This window comes from Aotus nancymaae, unplaced genomic scaffold (assembly GCF_030222135.1).
Source record: "Aotus nancymaae isolate 86718 unplaced genomic scaffold, 86718_ANA_hifiasm-v0.15.2.pri h1tg000022l_1, whole genome shotgun sequence".
Classification (NCBI taxonomy): Eukaryota; Metazoa; Chordata; class Mammalia; order Primates; family Aotidae; genus Aotus; species Aotus nancymaae.
Genome location: NW_026988435.1, coordinates 32,286,222 through 32,308,778, shown reverse-complemented (window position 1 = coordinate 32,308,778; position 22,557 = coordinate 32,286,222). Strand labels below are relative to the sequence as shown.

Below are 22,557 nucleotides of genomic sequence, written 5' to 3'. Positions count from 1 at the left end.
ACTAATGTATAGAAATACAAATGATTTTTGAATATTTTTATTATAGGCAGCCACTTTCCTAAGCGCTCTTATTATGATTAATAAGTCAGTAGTTTTAAAATGTTTTCTTGGTAAATACTATCATCTGTATTGACAATTTTGTTCACATTTTCCTATTCTTTTCCCTTTCATTTTTCTTTTCTTATTTTGCTGGCTAGGACTTCCAGTGAAAATGTTGAATAGGAGTGGTGATAGGTGGCAGTTTTCTCTTGTTTTTGATTTTTATAGGGAATGCTTCCAGTATTTCTACTTTCAGAATATTTGCCAGTTTTTTGTATACAGACCATATTGGGTTAAGAAAGTTCCTTCTCTTCCAGTTTACCAGGTATATTGAATTTCAACAAATGTGTGTCCACATCTGTTGAGGTGATAATGTGTTATTTTATTCCCTTTAACCTATTAGAATGATAAATGGAATTTATAGATTTTTCTATTAAACCATGGTTACATTCCTGGGATAAATTCAACTTGCTCATAGTGTGTCATCTGTTTTATATATACTGCTAGATTTAGTTTGTTGAAGTTTTATTCTTTTTTTCCTCTATGTGAATGTGATTGGCCTGTCAATTTCCTTTCTTATATAACCCTTATCTGGTTTTGTTGTTAAGGTTTTACTTGTCTAATACAATTATTTAGGGGAAAGAATTACAAGAATTACTTCTTCTTCTTGGGGATACAGTTCAACTGTATTCGAATCATCTGAATGAGTCCTGGCCACTGGAATTTGAAGTCACTTATGCTACTTCTAGGACTGGCTCAAAAATCTCTCATGCATAATCTTAACTTAGAGGTTACAGGCTGAATGTGATGGTGGCACAAAACAGAAGGATCTTGAGTGTCTGAATAACTAAATGGAATAGAACGCTTTCTATTCCCTGGACAAAGCACATTAGATTATAAAATGCATAAGCAATAAACTTTTTTTGTGTCACTAATAAGGAACTTGGTACACCAGTTGAACCTCTGTGCATGAGAATAACATAGACTGTAAGATCATGGCCCAGTTCACATAAATTTACAATAATAAGATGCACACCCAAGAGACCCTCTGCCCCAACTTCAGAACTGGGACATTGCAGTCCCTTTATGGTGTTTAGCTGGGTGCCTGGTTCTCCTCTAGCCTTTCTCCCAGCCATCTTTACCTCCTCTCGTCCCATTGGTTAGCACTAGCCTGAAATTTTTGTTTATCATTATGTTGCCTTTTTGTTTGTTTGCTTTGTTTTTTCTCTTAAATATTTTTTAGAACAGTTTTAGTTTTACAGGAAAACTGGTAAGAAAGTACAGAGAGTATTATTGTAGACGCATGTTAAAAAACAGTTTGCACAAACCTCCTCTCCCTGACTACAAACAGTTCCCCCCAATTATTTGCATCTTGCATTAGTGTGGTACATCTGTTACAATGGTACATCTGTTACAAATTGTAACAGATGTACCATTGTAACAGATGTACCACACTAATGCAAGATGCAAATAATTGATATTGGTTTATCAGTTGTAACAGATGTACCACACTAATGCAAGATGCAAATAATGTATCATGATAGATTATTACTAAAGTTCACAGTTTGTATTACGGTTCACTCTCTGTTCAGTAATTTTCAAAATGTCATTTGATTTTTTTTGAGACAGAGTCTTACTCTTGTTGCCCAGGCTGGACTGCAATGGCACGATCTCAGCTCATTGCAATCTCTGCCTCTCCTGCTCAAGTGATTCTCCTGCCTCAGTCTCCCAGGTAGCTGGGATTATAGGTGCATGCCACCATGCCCAGCTAATTTTTGTATTTTTAGTAGAGACGGGGTTTCATCATGTTGGCCAGGCTGGTCTCAAACTCCTGACCTCAGGCGATCTGCCTGCCTCAGCCTCCTAAAGTGCTGGGATTACAGGCGTGAGTCATTGTGCCTGGCCTAAAATGTCATTATTTCTTCTTTGACTTATGAATTGTTTAGAAGCCTGTTTTAAATTTTGTAAATGTATGGGGAGTTTTAACTTTATTTTTATTATCAATTTATAACCTAAATACTTTATAGTCAGAGAAGACTAGCTATATCATACTGATTTTTTGAATTTTATAGGGACTTACTTTGGTGTAGTATGTAATTATGTTTGTAAACATCCCATGAGTGCTTGAAAAAGAATACATATTCCCTGATTGTTAGTTTCAGAGTTCTATATCAGTTATGATATCAAACTAACTGCTATTGTTCAAATCTTCTCTTGTCTTTTTGGTCTCCTTGATGTAGTAGTAATTGAGACATACTATTTGAAATCTTCCTGTATGATCAATTTGCAAATTTATTCTCGTATTTCTCTTTGAAGCAATTTTACAAGTTGTATTAAAGTTTAGAATTGTATCTACTTGATGAAGTATAAATGTTTATCATTCTTTAGTGTATTAGTCTGTTGTCACATTGCTATAAAGAATTACCTGAGAGTGGGTAATTTATAAAGAAAAGAGGTTTAATTGGCTCACAGTTCCACGGGCTGTATGAGAAGCATGGCTGGGCAGGCCTCAGGAAACTTACAATCATGGCAGAAGGCAAGGAAGGAGGCAGGTCTGTATGGTTGGAGTAGGAGGAAGAGAGTGAAGAGGGAGGTGTTACACACCTTTAAACAACCAGATCTCGTAAGAATGCACTATCACGAGAACAGCAAGGAGGAAGTCTACCCCCATCCAATCACCTCTCGCCAGGCCCCTCCTCCAACACTAGGGGATTAAAATTCAACATGAGATCTGAGTGATGACACAAATCCAAACCATGTGTATTCTTAATCATGCTTTTAATTTTGTACTCAGCATATTAATTTCTGAGAGCTGCTATAACAGAGCCAACAACTGGGTGGCTTAAAACAAATGCATTCTCTCACAGTTCTTGAGGCTAGGTATCTGAAATAAAGGTGTGGGCTGGACCATGCTCCCTCTGAAGGCTTGAAGAAAGAATCCTCACGTGCTCTTCTGGCTTCTAGTAGTTGCTAGAAACCCTTGGCTTTCCTTCATTTGTTGACTCATCACTCCAACCTCTGCCTCTGTCTTCATATGGCATCCTCCATATGTCTCTGTTATTGTGTTCATATTTTCCTGTTCTTATAAGGACACAAGTGATATTGGATTTAGGGCCTACCCTAATCCAGTATGACCTTGTTTTAACTTGATTACATCTCCTAAGTCCCTAATTCCAAGTAAGATTATATTCACAGGTTTCAGCTGGACATAAATTTTGTTGGGGGGATACTACTCAATCCAGTACAATCAACTATTAATGTAGCTGATGCAGGATATTTTGCTCCTTAGTTCAGTTAAATTTGAGTTCTTGTCACCTAATGAGGAAAAATTAGGCATGCGTACACACTGAAAGACAAGGAGGGCAGAATTTATTAAGTGAAAGTTTCTACTTGGTAGTTCAGTTTCTACTTGGTAGTCAGGAACAATCACCCAGCCAGCATTGTAACTCCTTTGTCTATTGAGTTAGAGGCATGAGAAGCCCAAAGTGGCTGAGGAGCAGTCTTAAACTTTCAGTTCAATTAAATCATTATTGAGTCACTTAGTGTAAAACATTCCATGCTATGTAAGCTCTCCACAAAAAGAGGGGTCCTTCATGCAGGTTTTCCACCTTACAAATTGAATGCCAGGCCTCCCACAGGCGCTGAAGAGGCATGGCTTCTTCCTTGCATAAGGCACAAATTCCTTGTGCCTCCACCCCATTCTTCCAGTGCATGTGCAGGTGCTTAGTCTAAGCCAGTCCACATTGATTTATTTCCCTTATTGCACATGTGTTGAGAAACGGAATTTTCCACATTGGGCATGTTTAGGCAAGCCACCTAAGCACAATGACCTGGGCAAGTTGGAGGTTCTCTGGGGACCCTTCCCTATTTGCCTAGGAATGTGGCTGTCTCCCTTCTCTTTCATAGCTATCCGTTTTATAGATTGGTCTAATATATCTTTTACCAGTACTACAAGAAAGTGGCTTACACAGTTATGGAGGCTAAGTGGTCCCATGATCTGTCATCTATTAGCTGGAGACCCAGGAAGGCCTGTGGTATAATTCAGTCTGGGTCCAAAGGCATGAGGACCAGGGGAGCCAATGATGTAAATCCATCTGAGGGCAGGAGATGAGATGTCACAGCTCAAACAGTGAGGCAGGAAGAAAAAAAAGGTGAATTCTTCCTTCCTCTGCTTTTTATTCTATTTAGACCCTCAACAAACTGGATGATGCCCACCCACCTTGGGGATGGCAATCTCCTTTACTGAGTCCCCCAATTCAAATGCGAATCTTCTTTGTAAACACACTCAAGACACTCCAGAATAATGTTTAAACAGGTATCTGGCACCCTGTGGCCTATTCAAGTTGACATATAAAATTAACCATTACAAGTCTGCCCTTGTCAATTTGGCACCCATACACATCTCCTTATACCATACTTAATTGCCACATAAAGATAATATAACAAGGTCATAATTCCATCTAACATGATTAACAATCCAGCATTCTACCCAAAATACACTAACCCATTTCCCAGAAGAGGAGGTAAAGTCTCTGTGTGATGCTTACTCTCTCTTTGATATCCTATAACTTAAATACTATGATGTAAAATTAATCAAGGTTGAGCATTGGAGCCAATTTAAAAAATTAACAATATTGGGAGAGGACGGGGTTGCGGCAGGCAGAACAGTGTCACACTTCGCCCTCCAGCCGCTGCAGCTGCAGCTCGACCGCGAGCGTGCCGAGTGGCTTCAGCAGCTAGTGGAGCGGTGGCGGCGGCCCACCTCAGGAGACCACCAGATCCCACTTCCCGCAGCCTCGCCATGGCTACCCACGGACAGACTTGCGCGCGGCCTATGTGTATTCCTCCATCATATGCTGACCTTGGCAAAGCTGCCAGAGATATTTTCAACAAAGGATTTGGTTTTGGGTTGGTGAAACTGGATGTGAAAACAAAGTCTTGCAGTGGCATGGAATTCTCAACGTCTGGTTCATCTAATACAGACACTGGTAAAGTTACTGGGACCTTGGAGACCAAATATAAGTGGTGTGAGTATGGTCTGACTTTCACAGAAAAATGGAACACTGATAACACTCTGGGAACAGAAATCACAATTGAAGACCAGATTTGTCAAGGTTTGAAACTGACATTTGATACTACCTTCTCACCAAACACAGGAAAGAAAGTGGTAAAATCAAGTCCTCTTACAAGAGGGAGTGTATAAACCTTGGTTGTGATGTTGACTTTGATTTTGCTGGACCTGCAATCCATGGTTCAGCTGTCTGGTTATGAAGGCTGGCTTGCTGGGTACCAGATGACCTTTGACAGTGCCAAATCAAAGCTGACAAGGAATAACTTTGCAGTGGGCTACAGGACTGGGGACTTCCAGCTACACACTAATGTCAATGATGGGACAGAATTTGGAGGATCAATTTATCAGAAAGTATGTGAAGATCTTGACACTTCAGTAAACCTTGCTTGGACATCAGGTACCAACTGCACTCGTTTTGGCATTGCAGCTAAATATCAGTTGGATCCTACTGCTTCCATTTCTGCAAAAGTCAACAACTCTAGCTTAATTGGAGGAGGCTACACTCAGACCCTGAGGCCTGGTGTGAAGCTTACACTGTCTGCTTTGGTAGATGGGAAGAGCATTAATGCTGGAGGCCACAAGCTTGGGCTTGCCCTGGAGTTGGAGGCTTAATTCAGCTGAAAGAAACCTTTGGAAATGGATATGAGATTTGGCCTTAATATATTTCCATTGTGACCAGCAGCAGGCTTTTTTCCCCCAAGATGATGATCAAAACTAAGGATGATCTCAACGAGAGCTGTATTTCAAATATTTAGACAGCTCCTTGTTAGCTGGTTTCTAGTTGAATTGGTTATCTAGTTACCAATGCTGCAGTCCTGCAGTCACCTATACATTATTTAAATGTATTTAACTGTTAAATGTGCTACCCACCAATAATGAAATAGACCTTTATGAAAACTGAAAAAAACAAATTAATATTTAAACACTATGATATAAAATCGATGCATCTTATGTTACAGAATAAGGAAATGAGAAGAAAGAAAACAAAGCTACACACACAAAATGTCATAGCAAAATATGGAGGACATACTTTTGACAATCACAATCCGTGTTTCTGTACTGGTTATATGATCAAAGCTGGTATTTCTTCCACCACTTATTCTGTATTCTCTTTGCCTTCAGCAAGCATCTCATCTGGTCATGGTACTTACCCGGTGGTGACCCAAACCTGGATTTCTGAAAGGCCTGGGTCATCAGCAGTTCTGTCTGGATTAGGCTGTAGTTTTCCACTGACCTTAATCACAGGGCATGGTAACAAAGAGATGCCCTAAGGAATCTCATGTATTCCTGACATAGCTTTCCTTGCCACCACTGGGGTGGCAGTCCAGTTTCTACCTGGTAATCAGGAACAATCACCCAGCCAGCACTATAACTCCTTTGTCTATTGAGTTAGAGACATTAAGAAGCCCAAAGTGGCTGAGGAGCAGTCTTAAACTTCCAGTTCAATTAGATCATTATTGTGTCCTTGGTGGAAAGCATTCCACCCTATGTAAGACCTCTAGGCCAGTGAAACCCCATCTCTACTAAAAATACAAAAAATCAGCTGGGCATGGTGGCGTGTGCCTGTAATCCCAGCTACTCAGGAGGCTGAGGCAGGAGAATTGCCTGAACCCAGGAGGCAGAGGTTGCGGTGAGCCGAGATCGCGCCATTGCACTCCAGCCTGGGTAACAAGAGCGAAACTCCGTCTCAAAAAAAAAACCTCTAGGCCAGCAGAGCATAAGTCATAGGAACAGGAAGCAAAAATTTTGCTAGTGGGTCAGTAGGACTAATGGTATCCCTTGAAAATAGAATGGTGTCCCTTCTATTTTGACCTCTTGATTCCTGGACCTGTGAATCCCGGTCATAAGAGAAATGCATCATATACTGGATGCTGATTCAGAGCATAGACAGCCTTCTAGAGAACCTTGTCCCAGCCCTACAAGGCACTGCTATATAGCTGGTGCCAGTACTGTCTTCAAAATGCTATTCCACTGCTCTATGTAGCCAGTTGATTCAGGATAGTAGGGAACATGGTAAGACCAGTTAATTCCACAAGCATGGGCCCATTGCCACACTTTTGCTGCAAAGTGAGTTCCTTGCAATGCTGTGTGGAATACCATGGTCTTAGATGAGGCATTCTGTAAGTCCATGGATGGTAGTTCTAGAAGCATCGCATGAAGGGAAAGAGAATCTGTATCCAGGTAAGTTCTATTTCAGTAAGGACAAAACTATCCCTTCAACAATGGAAGTGGATCAATGTAATTAACCTGCCACCAGGCAGCTGACTGATGACTCTGGGGAATGGTGTCCTATCAAGGGCTCAGTGTTGGTCTTTTGCTGGCACACTGGGCGCTCAGAGGTAGCCTTGGCCAGGTCGGCCTTGTGAATAGTCTATGTTGCTGAGCCCATGCATAACCTCTGTCCTTGTCACCATGGCTACTTTGTTCATGAGACAATTGGGTGATGACGGGTGGCTGGAGAAAGAGGCCTACTGGTATCCACAGAATAGGTCATCTTGTCTACTTCATTAAAAGCCTTCTTTGCTAACCCTTTGGTGAGTATTCACATGGGGCACAAATACCTTCACCTTTTTTGCCCATTCAGTGTCTATCCACATACCTCATCCCCAAATTTGTCACCAATTTTTCAGTTATGTTCAACTCCCTGACCATCCAACAAAACTATTGGCCACAGCCCATGAATTGGCATATAATTGAATATCTGGCCATCTTTCCTTGTAAGCAAAGTCAACCACCAGGGGGACTGCTCAAAGTTCTGTCCACTGGGAGGATTTCCCTTCATCACTGTCCTTAAAGATGGCCCAGAGATGAGCTGTAGTGCTGCAGTTGTCCACTTTTGGGTGGTACCTACATATCATATAGAACCCTCTGTAAACCAGGCCTAAGTCTTCACTTTCTCTGTCAGCTGATCATAGGGAAGTCCCCATGAAGCCACAGATGCATGCTGAAAGAGAGAACGTTCTGCAGGGAGCCTAAGTGGGGACTATGGAAATTTGGGCTACTTGTTCATGTAACTGACTTGTGCCTTCAGGGCCTGCTCAGGCCCAATCATGTGTATACCATTTCCATCTGATGATGGAGTGTTGCTGTGCATATCCAACTTTGTGTGTTGGTGGGCCAGAAAACATCCAGTTCATGATGGGCAGCTCAGGTTGCATGGTAACTTGGTGACTCATAAAGTATCAGTCTCTACTAAGGCCTAATAGCAGGCCAAGAGCTGTTTCTCAAAAAGAGACTACTTATTTGTGGGTAATAGCAGGGCTTTGCTCTAAAATCCTAAACCATGATTCACCTATAGAAACCTACCAGAAGCTTCAAACAGCATCCCTATCTGCCACTGCCACTTAAAAACCACTGGATTTGCTGGATCATATGGTCCAAGTGGCAGAGCAGCTTGCAGAGCAGCCTGGACCTGTTGCAGAGAATTTTCTTGTTCTGGGCCCTACTCAAAACTAGCAGCATTTTGAGTCAGTTGGTAAATGGGCTGGAGTAACCTAACGAAATTGGAAAATGATGCCTCTAAAACCAAAACAGGCCCACTAAGTATTGTGCCTCTTTTTTAGCTGTAGGAGCAGCAAGATGTAACTACTTATCCTTCACTATAAAGGAAATACCTCAACATGCTCCATGTCACTGGATCCCTACCAATTTCACTAAGCTAGAAGATCCTTGAATTTTAGTCATATATATTCCCTACCCTCTGATGCCAATGTCTTTCTCCTATGTCTAGTGTAGTTTCTACTTCTTGCTCACTAGGTCCAATCCGCATAATGTCATCAATATAACAAATCAGTGTAATATTTTGTGGAAGGGAAAGGCAATCGAGATCCCCATGAACTAAATTATGACGTAGAGTTGGAGAACTGACATATGCTGGAGATACGACAATTAAGGTGTATTGCTGGCCCTGCCTTCTGAAAGCAAACTGCCTTTATTGACTGGTATGAAAAAAAAAGACATTTGCCAGGTCAATACCATTGCCTACTAAATAATGCTGAAATAAATATTTCATACATAACTCTTATATTTAAAATGCAAATTATAAATATACATATTTAATTGTACTTGTGAAAATAATTCTATAGAGAGTGAAAGGGAATGTTTCACCTTTGTACCTTGTTTTAATAAGAAATTTCTGGTAAAATTCCTTGTTAACTAATGAATGACGTCAGTTTCAAAATATGCCAAATGCATTCAGTTTCCGGTGGCTCTGGGCACACACTGTATGCTAGGACCTGGTGAACTTGAGGACTGAAAGAATTTCTTGGCCTGCTTGTCTGGAAAGTGCAGTGGTTCCTTGTAGACCTTTTGTCTTCATTATTTTCAAAATTTCTTCTAAAAAATCAAAAGATAAAATCCATTAAGTCATTTGGTAGTGTGCATGAATATTAAGCAATTTAATAAGATGCTAAACACAGATGATTTATAAGTTGTATTCATCTGACAAAACAATGTATATCAAATAAATGTCTATTAAAGCTAACATGGTCTTCAGCTAGATGGGAGCACTTTGTATTTTCAAAGTGTTGCTGGTAATTGTAATCAGAATGAATGCCTTGCTTTGCAGTCATAGCTTACTTTAGGCCCAGCAGAAACATTAATTGTCCTTGTTGTTATAGCAAGTGATCAGTTTTTTTTAGTTGCTTGGCTCCAATCTCTGCCTATATCTTTCTCTTTGGATGACAAAAACCAGTGAAAGTGTGGACAAACTGAATAGTGACATTGCACAAGGAGAGTGAAAGCAGTAGCTTATTTCTTTCTTCCTTTTATAAATAAAACTAAGAAGACTGAACTAAGAAAATGAAGAAAGAAAGAAGGAAAGAGAAAGAGGAAGGGAGGGAGGGAGAGAGAGAAGGAAGGAAGGAAAGAGAAAGAAATGCAGGGAAGAGAAAACTAGCAATCGTGATTTCAAAGGCTGAGGATTTCTAGTATAAGCTAAAAATCAAACGAGGTGTACAGAAAAAGAAGAAAAATTACGGTAAATTTAGTTATAAAGCAATATGAAAACAAAGATATAAAAATCTATACAATAAAATAGCTTTCATGATAAAACTCCAGACGAACTAAAGAGTACAGCACATTGTCAAGGGCATTAAGACTAGAAGGTAGAGAGAAAATTCATAATACTGAGAGTGAGGTATTGGAAGAAAAATTAGAGATTTTTGTACTTGAATATTTGGTTATAAATGGGGAAAAGAGAAGACAATACTTTTTAAAATCAGAAAAATTTACTTCTAAAAACCTCTTTTATCTTTCTACATGAATTTATGTCTGTTTTGGCTATTGTCAGCGATTAACTGTTTTAAGTGATTCATTAACATGCCATGTTATCTTATAAATTATAGTATTTTACATTAATAACTTTTGATTTTAGCAACATAAATACTTAAACAATAAACTGGTCTGTATTACCTGGGTTGTTTTCTTTAATGGTAACTAAATAGAATAATCCTTTTGGTGAAAGGAGATCTGAAACCAGGGGAAAAAACCTGTCCATGACTTCCCGACCATTTCTGCCACCAGCCCAAGCTGCCTCTATTCCGTGACTTCCTACCTGTGAACAATTAGAAAGAATGTTTTCTTTTAACTCAAGGTTGATTTAGATCACAAACTGAATCTTTTTGACAAATAATATCTCCAAACAAGTATATATTTTGCATTTTACTGCTGACGAAGGAGCAGTAAAGTTGAATCTAAGTTTCATTTTCTAGTGTGTAACCATGGATAAATTAGTAATCTTGTTTGTGAATTACTTTCCTCCTTTATCTGTAAAATTAGAAAATAAAATAGTTCCATATGTACAATCAGAAAAATAAAAAATATTTTTATCCACTGTTAGGAATAAATAAAGAAGTATATTTAAAGTTTTGAGAACACTGCCCTGCATATATCAAGGGCTTAATAATAGTTATTACTGTTAATACAATGCTTAAATTGAGAGATTTGGGTAGCTTTTATATTTAATATAGAAAGAAGCTAGAAGGAGGAACTTGTATTATAAGAGACATACTGTACAGAAACAGTTTCAAAGTGTCCCAATGCATTTGGCCCTCTTGTAGATTAAAGTGTGAAACACATAGACCTTTTCTAAGGAACCCATTTATTATACATTATATAAAGGCATACTGAAGCATGTTTCCTCTAACAATCTAATTATATTTTAGAAACAAAACCCACTGAGAGTTTTTACAGTATTTAGATCCTTATCATTGTATGTTTGCTTTCTTGCTTTCTCTCTCTCTCTCTCTCTCTCTCTCTCTCTCTCTCTCTCTCTGTTTCTTTTTTCTGTCTGTCTGTCTGTCTCGCTCTGTCACCTAGACTGGAATGCAGTGATATGATCATGGTTCACTGCAGCTTCCACCTCCTGGACTCAAGTGATCTTCCCACTTCGGCTTCCCAAGTATCTAGGACTACAGGTGCAAGCCACCATGCCTGGCTAATTTTAAAATTTTTTTGTAGAAATGGGGGCTCTCACTATGTTGCCCAGGCTGGTCAAGAATTTCTGGCCTCAAGTGATCCTCCTAGGTCAACCTCCCAAAGTGTTGGGTTATAGACATGAGCCACCATGACTGCTCTATTGTGTATTATTTTCTTTTTTTCTTTTTCTTTTTTTGAGATGGAGTCTTGCTCTGTCGCCCAGGCTGGAGTGCAATGGCATGATCTCAGCTCACTGCAACCTCTGCCTCCCAGGTTCAAGAGATCCTCCTGCCTCAGCCTCCTGAGTAGCCAGCTGAGATTACAGGCATGTGCCACCACACCCAGCTAATTTTTGTATTTTTAGTAGAGGTGAGGTTTCACCATGTTGGCCAGGCTGGTCTCGAACTCTTGACCTCAGGTGATCCGCCTGCCTTGGCCTCCCAAAGTGCTGAAGTTACAGGTGTGAGCCACTGCGCCTGGCCTTGTATATTATTTTCAAGATTAAAGAATGTTTTGAAGATGTCACTCAGAAGTAACTTTAACCCTAACACAACATTTTCTTTTGGGTCCTATGTCCATATTTTAGTTTAAATTATTTTTACAAATAGTGCCTTCTATTTATTCATTTAATATAGCATATATTTCCTTATTATTATACACATATACCTTTATGAAGAAGAGAAATGTTCACATACCTGCTTTTAAAAAGCCACACCTGTAAGTTGAACAGAGCTTGAAGAAAAATAAAGCCACGTTTTGATTTTACTGTTTTGTCTGTCTGCCTTTCCCCTATCTTCTGCACACACAGGTTTTTCTTTTTTGCCGTGTTTTACAAAGACAGGATGTACACTTACTTGCATCTGGCTTTTCTCATTCAACAGTGCCGTATGAAAATCTTCTCCTATCATTTGATATAGTTCTAATTCATTCTTTTTTTTGCTATTAATCATGCCACATTATTTTTAATTACGTACAAAGATCTAATGTCACCCAGGGACCATTTCACCCACTGCTCTGTTTGGCTGCCAGCCTCGTCTCTCTCTTCAGCAATGGTGAGGTGGATACTCTTTCCTTGGGTAAGAGAAATCCATGATTTGCTGCTCTTGCCAATAACAAAAACACTGGAAAGTCGAGTCGCAAAGCTGTTGGAATTGACATGTTTCATGTAAACCATGTCAAAAGATCCAGGGTGCCTCTCTCTGTTGGTGATCACACCAATTCTTCCTAGGTTAGCACCTCCAGTCACCATACACAGGTTATCACGTCAAACTCGATGAAATGAGTAATCTTGCCAGTCTCTAAATCAATCTGACTAGTATCATTCACCTTGATGAGGTGATCAGGGTAGCAGATGGTGTGACCATCATGAGTCACCAGATGAGGGATTCCCTTTGTGCCCACAAAGATTTTTCTCACTTTGCACAACTTATACTTGGCCTTCTCAGGTGTAATATGATGTGCAGCAAAGCGACACTTGGTGTCACAGATCAGATGGAAATTCTCTCCCTTCTTGTAAATGCTGATGACATCAACAAAGATTCTGAAGATTAAAGATCATGGCCAGATCATCTTCAATGTTTCAAAACCCTGTTTTTATGACTACATAAAATTTATAAGTGAATCAAGGCCGGGAGTGGTGACTCACACCTGTAATCCCAGCACGTTGGGAGGCCAAAGCAGGTGGATAACTTGAGGTCAGGAGTTCAAGACCAGCCTGGCCAACGTGATGAAACCCCATCTCTACTGCTAATTCATTCTTTTAAGGGCTATATAATATTTTCTGGGAGAAAAGTATTGCATCTTAGTTGGCTGTTAATGGGCATTCACTATGTCCATTTGCTTAATTTTTTTGACTCTAATTATTCTCACAACTATCATAAGCTTCTCAATACAATTTTCCACAAAGTGAATCATACTAGAATGTGTCATTTCCTCTGTTTTTCTTTAAGACTTTCCACCTGGAAACTTCCTTTTCCTGGCATTCTCTCTGCTTTTCTCCTGGGTTAAACTTCCCATTTGTGCTGCCGGAACAAATCAATAGCATCTTATTTCATGTTTCTGGATGTATTAGTAAGTATAGCCACAGCTTGTTATAAACACAGACTCTTATTATTTGTATATTATGTTTCCTGGATCTAATCTCTGAGTCTCTTTTACCTTTTTGAATTCTTCTCCATATTTTCATGCTCTGTGCACTGAAATCTTTCTTTCATTGGGTTTCCAGACCACTGATTCAGGTCTTCACAGTGATCACATTCTTTTTTAATTTACTGCCTAATATTTTAATGTATAAAACATATTTTAAAGCTCCAAGACATCTTTGCTGTGTTGTATTTTGATCCTGCTTTCTAACTAATTGCCCAGCTCATGAGAATATGACAGTTTTTCACTCCATTGGGACAGCAAAAAAGCCCAAGGCACTCACTGCCTACACTCAATCATCTATATGTCCCAGCAGCTGTAAGGCTCAGAAGCACATGGCTTAGGGCTAGAAATGTGGAAAAAAGGAAACCCATTCAGGTCACCATGTTCCCAGAATCTCCTTTTCATTGATTAGTCTTCCCAACAGTTTGATAATGCTTTTCTAAAGAGCTTTATTAAGCTGCATTTCCCTCAACTGCTGTTCACCTTATGACTTCCTTGTCATATGAGTTCATACAGCAGAGCAATAGCTTTTTCATTGTTTAACTGCCATCAGTAGCAACAGCAATCAAGTGAATCTTTCCCATCTTGGTGTTGAGGTGAATGTAATGTTTATGAGCCTTGCCAGAGAATAATTATCAAAGAATAAAAAAAGCATAATAATGAAAGGAAAGCGAGTCTTGGCCCATTATTAAACTTTGACCATTCTTGGGAAAAGGTTAATGTGGTTTACCTCTTCATCACTGAGATTTAAAAAATTAATATTTTCAAGATTATTTTTTTTCCCTATCTGAAATGAGAATTGGTTCCACTCTTCTACTTTTTAGAAATACCTGCGAAAGGAGGAAACCTGAAACTTTCAGAAGGAATTCTCATGTGAATTTAAGGTTGGTTAAACATTCTTTTTTTTTTTTGAGAAGGAGTCTCGCTCTGTCAGCCAGGCTGGAGAGCAGTGGCCAATCTTGGCTCACTGCAACCTCTGTCTCCCAAGCTCAAGCAATTCTCCTGCCTCAGCCTCCCAAGTAGCTGGGATTACAGGTGTGTGCCACCATGCCTGGCTAATTTTTGTAATTTTAGTAGAGACGGGGTTTCACCATGTTGGCCAGGATGGTCTTGAACTCTTGACCTCACGTAATCTGCCCGCCTTGGCCTCCCAAAGTGCTGGGATTACAGGTGTGAACCACCACACCCAGCCAGTTAAAACATTTTGTTGGGCCAGGCGCGGTGGCTCACGCCTGTCATCCCAGCACTTTGGGAGGCCGAGGCAGGTGGATCACGAGGTCAAGAGATCGAGACCATCCTGGTCAACATGGTGAAACCCCGTCTCTACTAAAAATACAAAAAATTAGCTGGGCATGGTGGCGCGTGCCTGTAATCCCAGCTACTCAGGAGGCTGAGGCAGGAGAATTGCCTGAATCCAGGAGGTGGAGGTTGCAGAGAGCCGAGATCATGCCATTGCACTCCAGCCTGGGTAACAAGAGCGAAACTCCGTCTCAAAAAAAAAAAAAAAAAAAATTTGTTTTGCAAATTTTTTTACTCATGATAAAGGATATAATATATATGTACATATATAGTCAAATATATGAATATAAACTCCATGGCCTGATTTGAATGTGATTTTTAATGATAGATATGTATCATAGTTTGTATTTTCATCAAAGTTTCCTTTCCTAGGTCTATTAATAGGACCCAATTGCTGACAATTAGGAGTAAAATCAGAGTAGTCTGTGATAGCAGCAGCTGACTGATGTCATAGAATGACGTTCATTTGATTTTACAAACAAAATAATTGAAAATATTAATAATTAAATTTTGTTGTACGTTTTACCTCTTCAGGCGGAGTCACTACATAGGGGGGATTAAACACCAGAAGATCAACTTTTTCCTTCAATCTTGGTAGCAAGCCTTTGACCTAAATGTATTCAACAGTGAGAATTTTACATTAAACTCTGAATTAAATAATTGACAAATCAATCTTTAAAAATCATCTCCCATGTTTTTGGGAAAATAATGTGTTGGGGCTGCACTTGTGGAGAGAAATGAAGTTAAGTATTTTTACATTTTCACTCAGATAAATAATATATACAATTAAATAAAAATATGAAAATTAAACTATTTATCAGAATGAATAGAAAAAAGCCTGTACCCCTCAACAGCATATATATTTATACTCTGGGTTCACTTTTAGAAGATGAAATAAGGAAGCAAACTCTAATTCTGTATAATCCATATAGACCTGGATACAAGTTTACAAGTATATTTGCTAACATTTTCACAATTTTTCCATGTCTCTATAGATACCTACTATAATTTACTGGATATTGTTCTATAATTTCTTCTATCCCTGGTGTTTCACCATTCTATCAAAAACACTTAATACTAATTATGGACACATTAAAGACACTTTTAGGCCAGCCACGGTGGCTCACATCTGTAATCCTAGCACTCTGGGAGGCTGAGGTGGGCGGATCACCTGAGGTCAAGAGTTTGAGACCAGCCTGGCCAACCATGGCCAACATGATGAAACCCAGTCTCTACTAAAAATACAAAAACTAACCAGGCGCAGTGGTGGGTGCCTGTAATCCTGGGAGGCTGAGGCAGGAGAACTGCTTAAACCAGGAGGCAGAGGTTGCAGTGAGCTGAGATTTTGCCACTACACTTCAGCCTGGGTGACAGAGTGAGACTCTGTCTCAAAAAAAAAAAAAAAAAAAAAAAAAGAAATTAAAAAAAAAAATCACCTCATTATTCTCATGTAAATCACTGGAGTACCTGTCTTGATTCTCTAGTTTTTATTAGCAGTAACAACTTCTAATAATATGAAAATAATTTCTTATCTCTTTGGTGTAATTCCTTCTAAGATACAAAATCACTTGTAAATTAAAAAAAACCAGGAAAGCTAGCTACCCTCATCATAAGAAAAGTGCAGGTTAAGGAACACAGAAGTATTTTGTATTTCATATGTCTACCTGATGCATGCTATTATTATTTTTGCCTATGAAAAGATTTCACACATATAAATTAAAAACCCACAAATTTAAAATTATCTTACTAATATAATGTAAAATATTTTAACAACTGCCACTTGAAAATGTGTGATGTTAACTTCTTAAAATGATGGTTGTGCAGTTGTAATTTGTTGTTTTTACCTACTGAGGACCCACTGCCCCTTTCTTCTGATTTAATTTCCTTGACTTTTGTTAGGGAAGCTCTACGTCCCATCATTCTTGCTCTTAAGTGGCTTGAGCAGTGTTTATCCCAGCCCAGCTCCTGGGATGGGACTATGAGCCAGGTTGAAGTCAATCATCTCCATATTCAAATCTACTTTGGCCACAGCAAAAGGTTGAGAGACAGGCACATAACCCAAGTTGATCCAAATAATACTCATCTGGGGCCTCTTCTAGAGTAACTGAATAGAAAGGGATTCTTTCCTTGGGAAGTTGCTGAGAAATAAGATATAGATATGCAAACATCTTGTTACCATGATGGGAAAGACTGCCTAGGAAGAGAACCACCAGAGAGAAGTTCAGAGATAAGAAAAAGATGTCTACAACATTATTTGAGTTCCTGGAAGTAGCTGTGCTGAAGCCATCATTTTCTTTCTTTCTTTCTTTTTTTTTTTTTTTGAGACAAGGCCTTGTTCTGGCCCCCAGGCTGGAATGCAGAGGCACACGATCATGGTTCATGGCAGCCTCGACTTCCCAGGCTCAAGCGATCCTCCCACCTCAGCCTCCCAAGTAGCTGGCACCATAGGTGTGCGTAACCACACCCAGGTATTTTTTTTAATTTGTATTTTTTTGTAGAAATGAGGTCTTACTATATTGTACATGCTGGTCTTGAACTCCTGGACTCAAGCAATTGTCCTGCCTTGGCATCCTAGAGTGCTGGGATTAAAGGCATGAGCCGTTACACCTGGACTAATTTTTAAAATTTAAGTCGGTTTGAACTGGGTTCACTGTCATTTCTGACTAAAGAGGCCTGATCCATATAAGTTCATATAAATTCCTTTTGAATTGTGGAAAAGATGGAGAATTTACATTGTATGGGGTATACTTTTTAGTGGGTCAAAAGTTAATTACTTACCAAAGTTTCTTTGTCCTAAAACATCTTAACCTTATTTGAAAATAAAATTATTATTGGACAAAGATTAATAGCTTACCAAATCTGTAATAACTGGTTGAATGTGGACTCCGTTACAGCGTGCTGTCTCTAGGGTACAAGCTGCTGCCTCAGGGTTGATATCAGTGCACCTATAAACAGAAACGGAAGGAAACTATATCCTATGTCCACAAGGCAAATCTGTTACTGAATAATTTCAAGGAATGGTCCATTAATTCTACACAGAACAGATTTAGAAAAAAAAAACAGAATGCTTTCAATAATGGCAAAGAAAAAGAGAACAAGGATTTGTTCAATTGATGAAAAAGACTGTTATACTGATACAATGTCCAAGAATAGAAGAATGCAGATACATGCACGTGCATCTGAAGGAATTTATGAAATTCTGATACATCCAATGAAGGAGTACTATGCAGTCACCAAAAATGAAATTTAAAAGGAATTTTTGATAGGAAAATGCTTATGAGACAAAATTAAATTAAAAACATAGGAAATGAAAAAAAAAGGAAACACAGTTGGACCATGTATGGTAAAATTTATAGGTGATTTTAATTTTCTTCTTTATACTTTTCTATATTCTCTAATTTTTCTATAAATAAATTTAAGCAACTTTAAATTTCTTACGATGATCTAAAATTATGCTGCTTATATAATTATGTAGTATGATGGAGCAGTTTGAACATGAAGTAATTTTTAGACAAGCATAATTTGTAATCTGGGTTCTTACTACACTTAAATACTATAAGATACATAGTGTTTACTTAAAAATTATTTCATTCGAATTATCATAGTTAACCTGTCAGTGGAAGATCTAGATGAATATGATGTACTTACATGTACAAAGCCTGAGGACCTATCACAGAGGCTAGGAATGCAGATACTACACCAGACCCTGCTCCTACTTCCAGGCATATTTCCACTCTTAAAAAAACCAAAATAAATATTAGTACAGTAGAATTAAAATACTTTTTTTTTTTTTTTAAGACGGAGTTTCACCATATTGGTCAGGCTGGTCTTGACTCCTGACCTCAGGTGATCCACCCGCCTCAGCCTCCCAAAGTGCTAGGATTACAGGCGTGAGCCACCGCACCCGGCCATAGAATCAAAATACTCTTAACAGAAAACTCTCATGCTAGTTTTATTTCTAGCATGTTTATTTCTCTAGCATCATCACTCACTTGCAAATATACAAAAACAGAAAGGAAATTTATAAGCTCTGACAAGTACTTTGTACTTAATATTGCATAACTCAAAATTACTAATATTTTGAGTATGTAATATATATTAAGTCCATAAAAGTTATATATTACCAAACATGGCTTTCAGTTAATTTCAACAAATCTTTACATTAAAAAGTATTGAAAAATGTTAATCTAGGATTGGAAATATCAATATGAAAGACATCATTCCTTCACACAAGAAGCTCTTAGCTTAGTATTTCCTAAAATGATAGGGTTGTATTATTACAAAATTCATTTTTGAAAAAAGTGCCTCTATCTTTTAATACCTAACATTCATAGAGCCATCAGTATATCCTAGAGAATTAAAATGTCCCCCAATAATAGACTTAGAGCAGGACAAAAATTCCTTTTCTGTACAGTTATATGCTAATTGGGAAAATAGTATCTGCTATCTTCAAATGTTAACCATCTTAGAATGCTGTTAACTATAAAATCTTCATTCTACTGTACTTTATCTTTCCATTAAATTTATTTTCTTGACTATAATCTTGGAAATTGTTTCTTTTTTAGAGACAGGCTCTTGCTCTGTCACCTAGGCTAGAGTGCAGTGGTGCCACCGTAGCTGACTGCAGCCTTTAACTCCTGGGCTCAAGTGATCCTCCCACCTTAGCCTCCCAAGTAGTTAAGACAACCACAGTGCCAGGCCTATATAATGTTATACATGCATCAGAAGCATAAATTATCCCCATTACAAGATCAGCTTGATGGCATTTAGGGAAATTTTTAGCGCTAAACTCCCCAAATAACAATCCAGCAACAAGCTCCAGAGGTTTTAAACTTTTGGAACCAGTCTACACATCTGACAAGTCTTTACTAGGTGGTAGTAAGGTCTGTGAATCTCACCAGGTGGCTTCTTTTTGAAAATAACTATTATGGTCTCATAAATAATTAGAATTCCAGTACTAGAAATAACCCAAGACTTTATAACAAAATCGGCTCCTTTTACAGCATATTTTGCAGTGCAATTTGTGCTTGTAAATCTTTCTGGGCTATCTTGAGAAAAAAAGACAAGTTGTAAAACAGTACTGTTCCACTCTGTATTCCAGGAAATCCAAAAGTTCCATCATCTACAATGAAACTAGTTTAATAAGAGCTGGGGCATTTTATACGTGGAAAAATATGACCAAATTTAAGAGGGATAAATAAATACAATATGGATCTTTGAAACCTGACAGCTGTTTGTTCCATCCTGAGAAAATCCAGTTCAAGTCTTATCTTCAAACAAATCTAACAACTCAAATTCCTTGGATTTAAAAATCACAACGTCAGTATTCATTCTTTCTGCTATTAATTTAAAATCGATGGCGATCACTTCAACAAATCCATTTAAATAGTTGTAAAGTGCTAGCGTAGACTATTATCTGCTAGCAGTACGTAACTTTTAAATTTTTTTTTGTAACAATTAAATGAAAAATTCCTCAGCATCACTAGCCACACTTCAAGTGCTCTGTAGCCACATGTGAGGACTGGCTGGTGACAGAATATGCTATTCAAAGGGCTTAAAAATATTTCCCCACTCCAGTAACATAACTTTCTTTCATGTTTGGGTCCTTCCATTGCTAGAGGGTGCTTTCTATGTGCTGAGTAACTCAATACCACGCAATTTCAATATTTAATGCTTTAAAAATTAATATAAATAAGCAATGTTTTCAGAACATTTTGTTTCCAAATGTGTTATACTACCGCTTCTCTCAGGGACTTGTGTTCTTCAGATTAACAGGTGACAGGAAAAGGTACGTCTTTGCGTGGTAAGCAGTCAGGGAGCTCGAGACCAGAGCGGCTCCCTGGCAAAGGGGATGTGTCCTCGGCACACTCATTACTTGTATCTTGTACAGGAAAATACTCAATTACGGCGTCCTGCTGTCAATCATCTACAAGTGGACCCCGCCTCCTCCGGCTCAGGGCGGCGACAGTCACCGTCCGGGCCCTCCGCCACCGCCACTTCTTCAGAACGCCCCCGCCCTTTCCCGTCAGAGCCCCATCCCTCCTCGCACCCCGCCAGCTCGGCAGCCGCTGCCTCAAGCACGTCCAAAAGCAGGAACGTGTCCTCCGCGGGCTCGTACACGTCGCTGAAGGCGCCGCGGCCCACGTGTCCGTGCAATGGCGTGGGGAAGCTCAGGGTTGCCATCTTCCTGCAGCGCGTCCCACGAGCTTGCGCCAGGCTCACGCATGCGCACGCCTTCGGGCACAGGCCTAGGAAGGGGGGTGCGGTTCCGGGTGACCAGTGTGTTCTTGAGTCTTAATTCTAAATTTGTCTGTGGACTTCCTTGAAATTTCTAAGTAGACAGTTGTATAATCTATGACCATTGATATTTGCTTTCTTCTTTTGAACATTTAAATTTTATTCTGTGAACTAGAACCTGATAGTGTGCATTCTGAGTTGTTTTTGACTAAGGTGAATGTTCTTTCTTCATTCTAATGATGTTTGGAAATTCTGTTTTATTCCTAGTTTGCAAGGATTTGAAAAAATATATAACAAATTTTACTATTTTTTTGTCAGCTGAACTTTAAGCTTTACACTATAAAGATGAAGACTTTTCTCATTTGATTTTTTACTGTACTTTATAAATTGCCTTCCTGATGAATCATGAATGCACTCTTTTTATAAACCTCACTCAAGCAAGATGATGTAGTTTAATACACTGCTGAATTTGGCAGGTTAATAATCTGGCTCTGTTTTTTTTTTTTTTTTAATCACGATTATGCTATTCTCATTGTATTAGTTAGGACACTGTTTCTGGAACATTAGGTAGAAAACCATAAAACTGGCTGGGCTTGGTGCCTTTTGAATGGATGGATCTTTGATGTTTTGGAACATCTTCTATAAGTTATTAGACTATTCAGGTATTTGCATTCTTTTTGAGTCAATTTCTGAAGTTTATTTCCCAATGAAACATTTTTACAGCTAGTTTTTTACATTTGAGAAATAAAAATACAGAAAAGTATTTGGGTCACAAATTTAATTTAATTTAATTTAATTTAATTTATTTGGAGACAGACCCTCGTTCTATCCCCAGGCTGGAGTTCAGTGGCAATCTCGGCTCACTGCAATCTCTGCTTCCCAGGTTCAAGTGATTCTCCTGCCTCAGCCTCCCAAGTAGCACCTGCCTCCACACCCGGCTCATTTTTGTATTTTTAGTAGAGACGGGGTTTCCCCATGTTGGCCAGCCTGGTCTCAAACTCCTGACCTCAGGTGATCCGCCTGCCCCGGTCTCCCAAAGTGCTGGGATTACAGGCATGAGCCTATAACGTGCCCAGCCAGGTTACAAATTTTAAAACCCTGAGTTTTAAACCCGGAATTGGCAGTATTTTATCATGTTTTCTCAAAATATTTTTAAAATACAAGAACTAAAATATTACAAATGAAATCAATGTTCTTTCTCTACTTGTTTATTTTAAATTGGTCTCATTGCTAATTAATGTTAGGAATGTGTTCATTTGTTTCTTTCTTTGTAAATTATTCATTTGTGCTTATTTTACCTTAAGTTTTGCCTTTAGTTTGTGAAAGTTGATAAATAGTTCAATAGGGCA

General features: G+C 38.7%; 1 protein-coding gene and 1 pseudogene across 1 annotated transcript; one reads left to right on the top strand and one right to left on the bottom strand.

Moving 5' to 3' along the window:
• The first annotated feature begins 4,814 nt into the window (after positions 1-4,814).
• On the top strand, positions 4,815-6,021 carry LOC105713215 (voltage-dependent anion-selective channel protein 2-like; annotated as a pseudogene).
• Positions 4,871-21,169, bottom strand: N6AMT1 (N-6 adenine-specific DNA methyltransferase 1). The gene is made up of 6 exons (XM_064380079.1): positions 21,021-21,169; positions 18,620-18,706; positions 17,826-17,916; positions 15,498-15,581; positions 10,523-10,664; positions 4,871-9,445 (listed from the first exon to the last, which is right to left on the bottom strand). Exons 1-6 carry the CDS (start codon positions 21,152-21,154, stop codon positions 9,339-9,341), a joined length of 645 nt encoding a protein of 214 aa, XP_064236149.1. The 5' UTR covers positions 21,155-21,169; the 3' UTR covers positions 4,871-9,338.
• Between the last annotated feature and the right edge of the window lie 1,388 nt (positions 21,170-22,557).

Excerpts from the sequence above, each read along its gene's own strand:
- N6AMT1 (XM_064380079.1), bottom strand. The coding sequence starts at position 21,154 with ATGGCAACCCTGAGCTTCCCCACGCCATTGCACGGACACGTGGGCCGC. Across the intron at positions 18,707-21,020 it reads GCGGCTGCCGAGCTGGCGGG|AGTGGAAATATGCCTGGAAG; the intron begins GTGCGAGGAGGG and ends GGTTTTTTTAAG. Across the intron at positions 10,665-15,497 it reads TAGTGACTCCGCCTGAAGAG|GTAGGAAGTCACGGAATAGA; the intron begins GTAAAACGTACA and ends AATTGTTCACAG.